The sequence below is a fragment of the Watersipora subatra genome, chromosome 2 (genome assembly GCF_963576615.1).
Source record: "Watersipora subatra chromosome 2, tzWatSuba1.1, whole genome shotgun sequence".
Taxonomy (NCBI): domain Eukaryota; kingdom Metazoa; phylum Bryozoa; class Gymnolaemata; order Cheilostomatida; family Watersiporidae; genus Watersipora; species Watersipora subatra.
This window is the reverse complement of record NC_088709.1, coordinates 57,481,544-57,495,060: the sequence shown is the minus strand read 5'-3', so window position 1 is coordinate 57,495,060 and position 13,517 is coordinate 57,481,544. Positions and strand designations below refer to the sequence as shown.

The window sequence follows — 13,517 nt, the reverse complement described above, 5'->3', positions numbered from 1 at the left end:
ACATGGCATACTAAAAAAGACATTGCATGTTGTATTTTATATCTCACAGTTAAAACATAAACATTATTTAAACTAGAAATATCAGCACTCTAACATTTATTAATTAATTATTAATTAATTAATTAATTAATTAATTAATTAATTATTAAAGTATAGGGCTTTCAATAAGTTGCATTTAAATTTTTGGTAGTTTGGTAAAAGTAAAATTCCATAAAAACAAAGTAAGAAAGTTGCCTTGGCATCAGCAGTGAGTTGCATCTTATGCAAATAATAGGCATAAAATCATGCTAAAATATTTTTGCTTTCACATATTAGTAAACTCAAGCAAAAAGACAAACTAACAAGCGTCGTAAATTAATGATAAATCATGCCGATAAATCATGTAATTTTTTTATGAAAAAAGTTTTTCTAAGGAAGAGTTGAGATGTGATTCACTGATTTGATAATCTATTTATGATGAAATGGCATCCACCGGTTTATCATTGTAAATCAAAGGGAAACTTGAGAAATATTCAAATTTTTTTAATTATTGAAAATTTTATGCGCAAGTTAGATGATAAACTTGAGCAAATAATAAAGTGAAAGAAATTGGTTTGAAATCAGAACATGTTAAAAAAATTAAAGTAACCATTTACCTATAAAAACTAAAAGTAAAAACAATTCAGATATAAATATTGCTTTATTTTCAAAAGATCACCAAAACCAATAATAACCTTTATTGTAATACAAACTCTATTATTATTATTGTTGTTATTATTATTACTATTGTAATACGAACCTTGTCTATTTATTTGTTCATATCTTTATCTTTTGGTCCAAAACCATGTTTAGAGGTTTAGAGGGAAAAAGGTGATGCACGAGAATGAAACTTGCATGTTTGTCTTAGAAGCCAGGTATGCTAGCAATTAGGCCCCTCAACCACCTTTCAGCATTATGGAATAATTGTGCACATACTGTTTACACATGTTGATCTCTCATGGCGCACCGGGCTGCTGGGATTTTGGTTCTGCCACCTTTTGCAAAAACAGCCAAAGCATACTGTTTAAAAATCAAACTATAAGAATGGGTTTTTTTTCAATTTCTAGTTGTAAATCATGATGGTGTTGCGCTTTGTAGAGAGCCATTTTCAACTTGAAGTAACAGCATTAGCATACAATGTTGATGAGAGCGGTGAAATTTATCATTGCTTCCTTGATGGTTGCTATGACAGCTTCATCAAACATTGGCAATGACAGGCAAAATATCAACTTGAGCCCTGATGGAGGCTACACTGACATCCTGGTTGCTATTGATGACAATGTTCCTGAAAACATGAATATTATCTACAAACTGCAGGTAGTTGCACTGGTAGTCTCTAATGTCAGTGTGATAACTTTGCTGTCTTTTCTACAGATGAACTTGGGCAGATTTTCTGCAGGTTTTGTCACAAAGCGATAGAATTTTTGCATTAATAGCAATTGTTTTTAATGTTTGGGTTAGTCTGGCAGTCAAAGTATTTTAAGATTATAATTAACAAATTGCATTGCAACTGAAATGGTAGAAGGAAAAATACACGCCGAATGACGTCATTAGTTGCAATCGTTGCTATAGTTCATATTGGCTGTTGCATTTAGGTTGCCGGGTTACATATATCTATTTTTCTAGTTATTTGCTACTATACCTATCATAAATGCAATTTGGTTTGTGCAAAACTTTTTATCTGTGATAAAGTTTTTTATCGATAATAATTTTGAAACATTCTGGCATTAAGATTACTGCAAACCTTTAAAAAAATCTTAAATAATAAAAATCACCGAAGATTTTTTAACAAAATCTATAAAAATTTGTGTGAATTCATCTTTAAACATGCAACCAACACAGTTCAAAAAACTACATATAGCAGGTTTTTTGTCCACTTTTTTTACGGAGCATTTGAAGTACCAAAAATATTATAGCAGGTCTGTAGCATTATTATTGGAATGACATAAATATTATCAGAAACAATTTATATTTTGCACTTTAATTCTATCATGTTGAATTAATTGAAGTCAAGAAAGTATAGCATCGATAGATTCTAAGTTTAAAGTAAAACTTTGATTGCATCTATACAAACATAAGTTACAAATTTTTGTTATATTTTCATTACAAAGTTTGTTTTTGGTTAAGGCTTAGTGTAATTTAAAATATTAAAATTGAAAGATTTATGAGATAAATAAAGTTTATGATATTGAAATGAATACTAAAGATGGTCCTGCATATTTAGAAAAGCTGACCATTGCAATGGTTGTGAATTCTTTCACTTTAATGAGCTGCTTGTAAGTTGTGATAAACTTCTGATAAAACTTAAATTATGCTTGCAAGAGCTTCAAACATAATTTGCAGTTGATAACATATACATGTAACTGCAATTATGACATAGTTGCAGTTATATAACAATATAACATTACCGTTTATTACGTGATTAAAGGACTATTTTACGGAAGCTTCAAATATCCTGCTCGCAGCCACCCACAACCGACACTACTTCAAAAGTTTGACTATACTAGTTCCAGAGACCTGGAAACCTAACAGCGCGTGGTCAGAGGTAAGCACTGTTAATTTTAGTCATTGTTTTTTATCTCTTCATAACGTTTAAAAAAAAGTTCAAAAAGTGATGGCCAGTCAATTTATTGCGATGGTTAAGCTACATTAGTTCAACTGTAATGCGACACTTCTCTAAAAGAAAATGTGCGAAAACTTCTGCGTAAGTTAAGTTTACATATAAACTAGCCAATTTGCTGGCATTGCACGAGTATTGAAAATCAGCTTACAAACATTTGCAAGGTAATGTAGTTGCCTACCACTTGCCATTAGTCTGCCACATTGCCAATAGCTAATGTGAGTAAGCTAGTACTTTGCGTACTTACAATAAGAGCCATGAGAGCAAGCATAAAATGGCATTGTGCCGCGCGGAGCAGTATGCGTATTTTCACCCACAAATCAACAAATATCGCCTCAGAATTCAATGCATTTAGCGTTTCTTAATTGGTAAGATATTTTCCTGTTTCATGACAGGATATTTCATTCCTAAATTTTAATAGCTTTAGCTGGACGAACCGAAACACACAGATACACACATACACACAAACTTTTAGATTTATACATACAGATAAGTTTTATGATATATAGTGAGTGTTACAACAGAATTCTGTGTAAAATATTTACATTGAATAGCAAATAAAGTTATTGAAAATAGCCTTGTGCCTTTTTAGTTTTTATGTTTTCAGTTAAGTAGTAAATGAAACATCATACTTTATAATTAGGCTGGTCCAAATACTATGTTTTTGTAAGGAGCCAAATTTGGTTGAATGGTTGAGCGTAAATCTAGAACCATTGATTCTAGCACATGAATTTGTGTCAAATCGCAATCTGTAGAAACCATTATGAAAGTAGTTTAATCATATATAAAAAGACTACTACTAAGAACAATTAAGGTATTACTCATTCTTATTTACTTGACACCTGTTAACTCGATGTTAAACCTTGTAAAAATATTTTATCTCTTGCTTACTTGAATAGTTCTTTAGAATAAACATCTCACATGCCTAATAAAAGAATACTTAACAGTGATGATCAGATAAGACAAACAATACAAAACTCTAACAACTATGTAATGCATGAATGATTCTTTTTATGGCCCGATCTTAAATACGTCTGCTGGTGCTTTCTTTTTAATTCATTCAAATTGCGTTTTGTGTTGTCCGTTCAATATGATGGATAACTTGTTTAATTCTGTCATTTTTTACTAGATTCAAAAAAGTTGTTCAAAAGTTACCATTCATGCAACTCTAAGCATTTACCAATGGTTTGAGTAGTACTTTAAATAGTAAGGAGATGTTTTAAGTTTTTGATTTAGTAAATACTTTAGTTTAACCAGTAAGTAAAGTAACTAATGTAAAATAATTTCAATAATTGGCTTCTATGACAATAAATAAGAAAAGTATTTTACCTGTAAATAACACATGCAAAACACAATAACTTACTCTAATGCAAATGTAGGAAGATTAGTAATAAAATTTGAAAAATCAGCGCGCACTAACCCATAAATGGTTAAACCCAAAAGTAAAAAAAATTAAGAGAACAAGCACATAAAAGCTATGCAGTGTAAGCTTTGGTCTTTTGAAAATGGTTGAGTTGTCATTTAGTTATGTCTTGAGAAAAACTCTCAACTCTGTAAAAATGGCTCTAGTTTGCACCAAAATGATATGTTAAATAAATTAATTTTGTTTTACATGGCATTTTCAATAGAGCTTTAAACTGGATTATGTGCCATTTTTTGAAGCTAAAGCTAAATTCAGACGCTGTTATTTTCTATATGCATGAACAAAAAATTCTAACATTAAATGAAGCTAGCTAAAACTTATTTGAGAGTAAAAACATGAGGTCTCAATACATGGCTAATCCAATTATTGAATTTTAAAGTTTTTAGAGTTTTTCACTATAATTTAACAGTTTATCCAACGAGCAAAGCTGATCGCAATTACAAGGACACTGTGCATTTTTGCTAGTTTTGATTTCCAAAAAATATACATCAAACAAATAAACTGTGGACAAAAATGTCAAATTCATAAAAGAACTAGTCAGCATAGGTATCAGTTCTGGAAGAAAGTAGTGAATAAGAGTTGTCATTTTTCCTATTTCTGGGCAGACAACTCTCAGTGCACTGAAGTTCATAAGTAATATATCTAGCTTTTTTTTTAAACCCAAAAGCTAGTTGCTGAGTTTTAGCCTATAATTATAATAAAACAACTTACCATGCACTTGAAAAATAGTTCACTTGGAGAAAGGAATATATATATTTTAATAGGCCTTTGATAAATCCTAAACAGATAAAATGGTAAAAGAAACTCTGCTAATAATTAAAAAAACTCTCAAACCATGTGAATATTTTTGAGCTTTTTTTGAAAAAGATTTGGCTCATTACAGCCTACAAATTTAAGTGAAATTTAAACTTGTTAAATAATAATTTTAAAAAATATTTGCTACTTCTGTTTGACTAAACTCGATTTATATTTAATATTTTATTTCAGTTGAATATTATTGTTAAAGATTAATAACAAAAAACAAATTCCAAGTCAGATATATTTTTATATCTCTTTCCCAGGCAGCTACTTACGATAAACAACATTTATCTCCCTTTTTCAAGCAAATCAGTGTGCAATGACAATTACATTCAATTATATTAAACATTTGATTCAATGGTTACTTGATTACTAGCCCAAGGAAAAGGAGACAATGGCTAGAGCCAGAGTGGTTGTAGCAAGACCGAATCTTGCTTATGGAAATGAGCCTTACACTCGGCAGCCTGGAAGTTGCGGACAAGAGGGAGACTTTATCCACTTCACACCAGAATATCTAACACAAAATTTAAATGTGGATAATGGGAAGATACACAGACCAGGTGAAAGATGAAAGAAAAATAAAATGATTTTTAATTTTTATGAATATATTCAAGTTTCTAAGAAACTGAACAAGCAACAACGACAACTCATACATATCTGGTTCATTTCAATTATCTACACTATGCTAAACAATTTTGATAATTTTTGAAATGACCAAGCATTTAATGCAAAGTTGCTGTTAATTTCAAATAGGAAACATTTAAATTAAATTAACTTGTATGTTTCCTATCAGCTGTTGTTGAAGGTATGTTTTTGCAAGAATATAGCTTGTTTGCGTTTGCCTTTAATTAAAACTGAAATGTCAAAGGTTCAAGAACAGTGATTGACCTAACGTGCATCTATTTCAGAAAAGAGAATCGTCAAAGAGTTTGCAAAACTTAAATGGGGTCTGTTTGATGAAAACATTCCTGTGACTGACACACAAACACCTTTATTATATCTACAAGATGGAAATCTCTGGATGCAAGGGTAAGACTGAGAGTGTGTTACTTCTCTTTTGCTTATTGATTGCATTTTGGAGCACATTTCAGGTAACATAATTATATGGTCTATTGTCATTAATTACAAAGCTACAATAAAACATGGCGCGTTTTCCAGGCTGTCATAAAAAGCAAAAACCCTACCATGAAAACTACTAAAAGTATACGACGGTTGATTTCTGGACTATTCTATTCCCTTATATGCAGTAGCAAATAAACACAATATAGCTTGTTGGATTTTTATACATGTAATCGGTCACTCCCAAAAGCCGTAAAATAATTAACCAAAATCTATAACTTTATAGGTTTTTGCTAACAAATGCTTAATAGTTTTTATTTAGAAGGTTACACAACTTTCAATAAACAAACTCAAGAATTTTTTTAAATCACCTTTGGTTATAACCTATCTGCAAATGAATTTTTATTAAAATTGTATTTGAAGCCGAACTGATATGTCTTTTAAAGCCTGGCTATGATTAGCAAAATCTACATTTAAACAAGTTCAAATCTTATTTCAGTTGAAATTTGTAATAAATCAACGATTTGTTGAAGAGCCTGTAAACTTCAGATTTTAAACATTTTTGTGAGCAATCTCATTTTATTATTTTATATTTACAACAAACTTTAGTCTGATACACAAAAGATTTGCACTAACCAAACTAGATCTAGTTTATAGAGAATAAAAATAAGTATAAAATTCATGAGATTTGTGAGATGATTGAGTGAAGAGGTCAAACAGTTATAAATAAGCAAAAATAAATAATCATCAAACTTGTTCAATTGTGTTGAATTTAGTTCACTTCCAGCCTGTCGACTGGTTGATAATCTCTAGTTGTGAGAAACATCAAGTTTTCTTACTATGTTTTTAGCATAACCAAAATGAACAGGAAAAAAGTACTAAAATGCTATAAATAGATATTAACTAAAATATTTCTATCTTTTCACTTTTTTGGCAACAATGGTTTAAATGCAATTAAACTATTTTTTGTGATGATAGGAGCACAGTTCATTAGTTCTTTCATCTGTTCAAAACTAAAAGTGCTAGGAAGAAAAATTGCCTCGCAAAAGAATTGAAATCTGATGTTTCATTTTACAAACCGCTGTCCCATTCTGCTTCTATGCTACCCTATAGAATAATTATGCGCGCACTGATTACTCATGAAATTTTATTACAGTGTAGGGGAATCCCGACGTACTTGTACTATTTATAACTTGTTCTGCTTACAGCCAACTTATGACACACTAGCAAAAATGAGCGTTATCTTTTTTTAATGACAAACGTGTTTGTTTTGTCAGATAGAGTATTGTAATATGCTGATTGTTTGCGTATTTAAACTTGAAATATTTTCTAATAAAACTTTTGTGTCATAAAATTTTTTTCTTGTTGACTATCTCAGTTTTAAATAAACTTAAGCAAAACTTCACGTTTCGTTGGCAGTAACATATAACATATTATATAAATAAATGTATACACAATCATATCATTCTAATATAATTGGCTTAAGAGCTATTTGTTTAATTATAATATGTGTATATTCATTTCATTGGTATCAAAGATGTTTCGTTTTGTTGTAAGGATGCTTTATAAATTTTTTAATAGTGGATTAAATATTATTGTTGGGTAATAATATTGAAATAAAATTTCTGCTGGCGAACCAGTTTCCAGTTGCCCTCAGGAAGTTCAAAAATGTTTTTCATAGTAAACATGCAGTAACACACAGAGAAGGGGTTTCAGCGTAAACCTGTAAAGTTTGTTTATAATTTTGCTCTTGTTTTGAATCTCCGTTAGTTTTACCATATTAAAAACTAAATAATTAATTTTGAAGTCTAATAAACTGAACCTATTTGTTTGGTAGCTTTTATAGTTTGTTTACTCATCACTGTTATTAAAATTATTACTTCTTTCCTATAATGTCAAATACAGCTTTTTGCTTTAAACATTAGTTTAAAGTGTTATTTTGTTGGAGCCTTCAATTATTCAGGTACTTCTTAAGTTAGAGTCAGTTGCAACACATCCTTGATCTAATTAATTAATGAAAACTAAAAGAGTGTTTTTAGATAATTTGTTTTTTGCAAGAAATTTGATGTTTTATTAAGTTGAATATAACCACATAAAGGTGAATCTACTAATTGAGCAAGAAAATTTGCAATAATAAGAAAAATGATAAGTTCATGCATATTTGGTAAAGAAGACTTCCAGAACCTGGTTATTAGTGTTTAAGGTACATGTATGTAAATTTTTATCTGATTTTGTCAAACAGAGGAAAAATCAGTTAAATCATTATAACTTTAGCTTATAATGTTTTAGATGTATTGAAGGAACTTCTTTTAAATTTGATTCAGCCTGTGTCATAACAAAGATTCCACCACCTCAGGAATCATGTAAAGCTGTGCCCACTGAAATTCCTGGCGCAGCTTCACTTTTGGCATACGAGTACTTTGATGAGGTAAGGAAGTTTCCCTGTTTTAAAGTTACTAGTATGTTAGCATTCCCATACGCCTCAAAAGATTTTGAATCATAATAAGTATGCACATAATAATTCTCAAAAGCCACATGTCCAACTGCTTTCTCAGTTTCATGTCCAGCCTGATGCATTTTTATAATGCGCTTGCAATGGCTTTGAACAGCCGAACAGCTAAACAGACATGGCTTATATTGCAGTGAAGGTTGGGTTTTTTGCTTTTTGATTTAAATAAAATAAATGCAGCAGCAAAAAAAATTTTGTTAAGTAGATAAAAATAAATCTATTTGGCTTAGTAAAAACCTAATTTTAGAAAAAAGTTTTGGAGTGATTAAGCACTGTTATTCAAGCCGTAGTAAATTATAAGATGCATGGATTGAAGGTGTTGAAGAAAAAGTTTTGTTCTTTTGAATAACTCAATGAAACTTAGAGACACGTGTGAGGCCGTCCTTATAAAGGATAAAATGTATTGGCACTTTAATTGAGCAGCTAAACCTAGTTAAACCATAACTCATGTAAATACTCACTATGACAGGTGCTGATTTGAATGGGCCTATTTTAGAGCTAATTCCCACTTGTTATCTAATACTACTCAACAAATAAAAGAACATTTCAACTTCAACCTTAAGAAAACATGTTTTAGGGAGCTATTTGGAGCCATAATAATGTGTTTGTAGCCATATTCTCACAGTAAACACTTGCTCACCAAACTATACTATCTGAAATTCTTGTGTAAAACTTAAAAATTGTAAAAACTGTAAAAACTTAAACCTAAAATAGACTTGTTTAAAACTGCGTCCATGATATTTGGAGCCATAATAATGTGTTTGTAGCCATATTCTCACAGTAAACACTTGCTCACCAAACTATACTATCTGAAATTCTTGTGTAAAACTTAAAAATTGTAAAAACTGTAAAAACTTAAACCTAAAATAGACTTGTTTAAAACTGCGTCCATGATAACAATGTTGTCTCAGGCTTTTTTGTAGAGTTCCTGTTTAATGCTGTAGAGTTGGATAACTAGCTGTTGTCTAAATGTATGTAACAAAAAAACTCATCAATAAGTAAGTTTCTATGAAGGTTCTGAACAGCAAAGACATCAACAATGAAAATTTAATAAAATAGTCCTGCTTGTTCTCAAATTAATATTAAACCAGCTTTGTCAGACATTGACTTAACTCTAATCAATAAGATATGTTTCATTAGTATTGCCAGAATTGATAAGAAAGTAGTGCATTCGAGTTAACATGCCATGAAAACATCTGTTTGTGTTCACAGCTAGCGTTATTACAATATAGTGAGCTGTACTCCCGATGTCATATTCTCTCCATTTCTATTGAAAGAACATTCAAAGCCATTCTATTGATATTACGAATTTGAGTATCTAAGATGTAAATTTATACCAGTAAACGGTTAAGGGTACTACATTTACCTCAATTTACTATCCTCATCAGTTTTGACTAACTGATCAAGGCTAGTTTTTCTTATCTTTGTAATTTGCTTGTACATTTGAGAAAGTTTAGTTATATATCAAAAGCATTAAAGTTAAATGTACTAATGCATATTCTCTAAGTTCACAACTTATAAAATTGTTAAAAAAAAAACATAGAACTTACTGTAAACAAAGTTTATTTTAGAATTTTAAGGAGAGATAATTTTGGTGTAGTCTTCTACTACCCTAAATTGTGTGAGTCTACATGCAGAACATACCCATAAAGATTTATGCCAAGCGAAAATCAAAGCTTTGACAATAAATATCAGATACATAATGTAACTATACAACAAAAAAGGCATCTTTGAAGTTTTATGTAGCACATGAAAAGGATCTAATGAATTGCAAGAGAAGTTGATGATATACATGTAGCCGGATTTCTTCACAAATCCGATCTGTTTTTAAGATAATTTTGATGGCACGATTTAAAAACTCAATAGTTGTAGGTAAAATTAATTCCAACATATAGCTACAACAAATACCTAATAATTCATGTTTTAGAAAAACAATTATTATTTAAAATAGATTTACTATAAAGTTAGTCTCTAGTACAATCGTAATAATAATGTTGGTAAACCATGGAAAGCTCTGAATTTTGTTGCATTCTAAAGGAGCAACAGATTCTGATAAAATCGCTTTTACTGTCAAGCTTTATTCTGCTTGTTCAAACTTAACCATTAGGTTGATTAAAAGAAGCTACAGCACTTAGAAAAAAACCTAAATAAAACAGAGTTTTTATAAAAATATGAAATTTGTGAAACACTTTAAATATAAAAATCGTGAAAAAGGCCAAATGGGTGTACTTGATTTGTCTGTGCGTTGTGTTATAAAGCATGGTTATCCTCTGTGTTAGTATTTGACTCATTATACAGCAGGTAATGCTGTCTGAGTTCCAATTGTTTATGTATGGCTATGTAAGAGGTGAAATTTTACCTACCAATATGTAGCTTATTATGTTTTTGTCCCCATAATTCATTTTTTTAGCCGTTGTGCCTATTACATGTCAGAATGATACTACGTTAAAAGCTACTTTGACTGTATTAAAATGTTTGTAAATATATTAAATATAGTTAAAACTTAAAGTATATAGTTTTAGAATACATGTATATAAAAAATCTTATTTAAAAGGGTTTATATTCGGTATATAAAAATATTTTCATCAATAATTTACACTAGTCAAAGGCTGATTTCCGTGTGTTTTGAGATGATGTCACGTATTTGCAGAAGTTTATAAAATGCAAAACATTCAATTTTTTGTTATGCTAACACAAGCCTATAAACTAAGAATAATAAATATTTTTTCTCTATCATAAAAATAGTTTCAATTTTCTTGTACTTTTATTTTCAGGCTGTCGAATTTTGCTCTAAAGATGGTAAAACTGCCCACAACCTTCTCTCTACAAACTTACAGAATAAACTGTGTCAGAGTAAGAGTTCTTGGGAAGTGATGCTAAGTCTCGATGACTTTGGTAAATTCTTTTTGAGTTGATGTTGGTTTTAAAATATTCTACATTCAAATACAACAACTTGAAAACTATTTTAGCTACCTGTGTTTGGAAAATCTTTTAACATTCAAGTGAGCCAGAATTGAACTTTGCTGGCTCCCATCACAACTTCAGCAAAGCTGGCATTTGACTCCGGCAAAGTAACATCTGAAAATTTGAATAAAACAAAAGTTTAGTTCTCAATCATAAGTACATGTATTTGAATAATGAAAATTTTGTTTCCTTGATCATAACTAACTTTGTGAATATTTTATGACAAAGCCAACAGTAGCAGGCAAAACTAGTTTTGTTGCAAAAACTTGTAATGTAGATATGTATGTTAATCTTCATGATTTTTTCAAAAATAGCTCATGGATGTCAACCCATATTTTAAAGATTCAAAGTATGTACTCACCATTTGTAGATAAATTATTTTAACACATAAGGGTCACAGCATTTTGTTGCATCAACCACTTCATATATGTACGCACATGCAGATATCTTTGTAATACAATAAACACTATCAAACACCATCGCGATCCTTAGCGGTATTCAGTAATTTCCCACTTTGATAGCAAAATGCAAAATCAGCGGTATTTAATGATCTTACGCTTCGATTGCAAATTTGGTATAAAAACTATTCTTCTGCAGCATAAATACATGTAATTGGTAATTATCTTATTAACCAAACTTTCTATTGTATTTAGTTTTATTAATCACTTCATGATCAAAAGAGTGCTCAGCAGATATAATTAGTGTTGTTTTTATTCATAAGCCTCAGTGTGTGCTGATTATAAAATGGTGGTCTACCACAGAATATTTAAACTTTATTCAAATTTGTAAGCATAAGGAGCTGTGATAGAACTTTTAAATTTACTGAATAATTGAATTAGTAAACAACTTTCACAATGTTTGTTTATTGCTTCAACAGAAAAAAGTGTTATTTTGGGTAACAAAATATTTTTCACCTACCTGTAAATCTTTACATTAAAGTTTAGGCGGACAACAAGCAAAAGTGCTGAAGTTTACAACTTTTCGATTTAGTTCAAAAATAATTGAAGAACAAAGGTTACTGCAGATCATTTCTATTGAGTTAAAATTAATATTTAATTAATTTGAACCAGCTAGTTAGATAAACAAAAAAGTAAGTCTGTGGAAGTAACAGAAAAAAGTTAAAAAATTATGCTTTACAGGAAGGGGTTAAACCATAGTTACAACTTACTAAAATCCTAGAGTTTGTTGATCACAGTAATAAGTTATAGCAGTTACTGTGACCTAGGTTATAGGTCACGTTAACTATTACATGCTTTAGTTACTGACATCAAATCAATTTTAAACCAAAAACTCTCAAAGCTGTAGCTATGGACAATATTCGGTGAACAGTTAATACAAAATGTTACATGTAGAACATCTGTATGTTATGTTGCTGTTACATTGTTCATTATGAATACTACAGTTACTGACTATGGACAAAACAGATCCCTCGAGTTCTCAACAGAGCCTACATTTCGTGTGGCACAAGTGAAGTCAGCCAGTAGAGCTTGTCAGCAAGATGTTGTATGTCTGTGTTTAGATGTCTCAAGAAGTATGAGAGTAAGTTGAATTGGTTTCATTTTTAATGCCTCGGTTATTAAATCTATGAAAGAGAAAGAATTAAAGTTATTCAATTTTTAAACTAACAAATCTTGGCATATCGTTGGTTTGTTTGTTAAAAAACATAAAGCAGCTGTTACAGATTCTGGCAAGTTGCGCGAAAACAATAGTTTAACCGGGCTAAGTTATTTTATAAACTGCCAACAAAATATTAAACTGACAAAATACATATATATAAATACTATTCAAATGCCCGACGTTGCACAGATACTAGCCAAATGTCCAGCGTAATAAAATAATTGCCTCATGAAATCAATTAAATTGCCTGGAGAGCCAGATCTTCACTAAAATCCTTACTAAAACAAAGATCGCATATGGACCAGCTTAACAATTGTTGTACGTAGTGGTCAACAGAGCTAGTTATTAACCCCGAGCAAAAGCTTTAAGCATAATTATTTAAAATATTTGTAATTTTTATTTGCCTAATGAATCCATTAGGCAAATAGTAAATGATTCATTTAATCCATGTCTTTCTGTAGCTTTATCGTTAGGGTAGCCTCATCTAGATCTAGAAACACAAGATCAAA

At 30.3% G+C, this 13,517-nt stretch overlaps 1 protein-coding gene across 1 annotated transcript in view; it reads left to right on the top strand.

The window, feature by feature from the left end:
- Positions 1–1,194: 1,194 nt before the first annotated feature.
- LOC137388364 (calcium-activated chloride channel regulator 4-like) overlaps positions 1,195–13,517 on the top strand; it is a 35,322-nt gene continuing 22,999 nt past the window's right edge. Inside the window, exons 1-7 of the mRNA XM_068074851.1 lie at positions 1,195–1,335; positions 2,447–2,563; positions 5,236–5,419; positions 5,768–5,888; positions 8,208–8,346; positions 11,202–11,322; positions 12,794–12,930. Of these exons, the coding sequence (XP_067930952.1) occupies positions 1,195–1,335; positions 2,447–2,563; positions 5,236–5,419; positions 5,768–5,888; positions 8,208–8,346; positions 11,202–11,322; positions 12,794–12,930 (960 nt within the window). The remainder of the gene's footprint in view (positions 1,336–2,446; positions 2,564–5,235; positions 5,420–5,767; positions 5,889–8,207; positions 8,347–11,201; positions 11,323–12,793; positions 12,931–13,517) is intronic.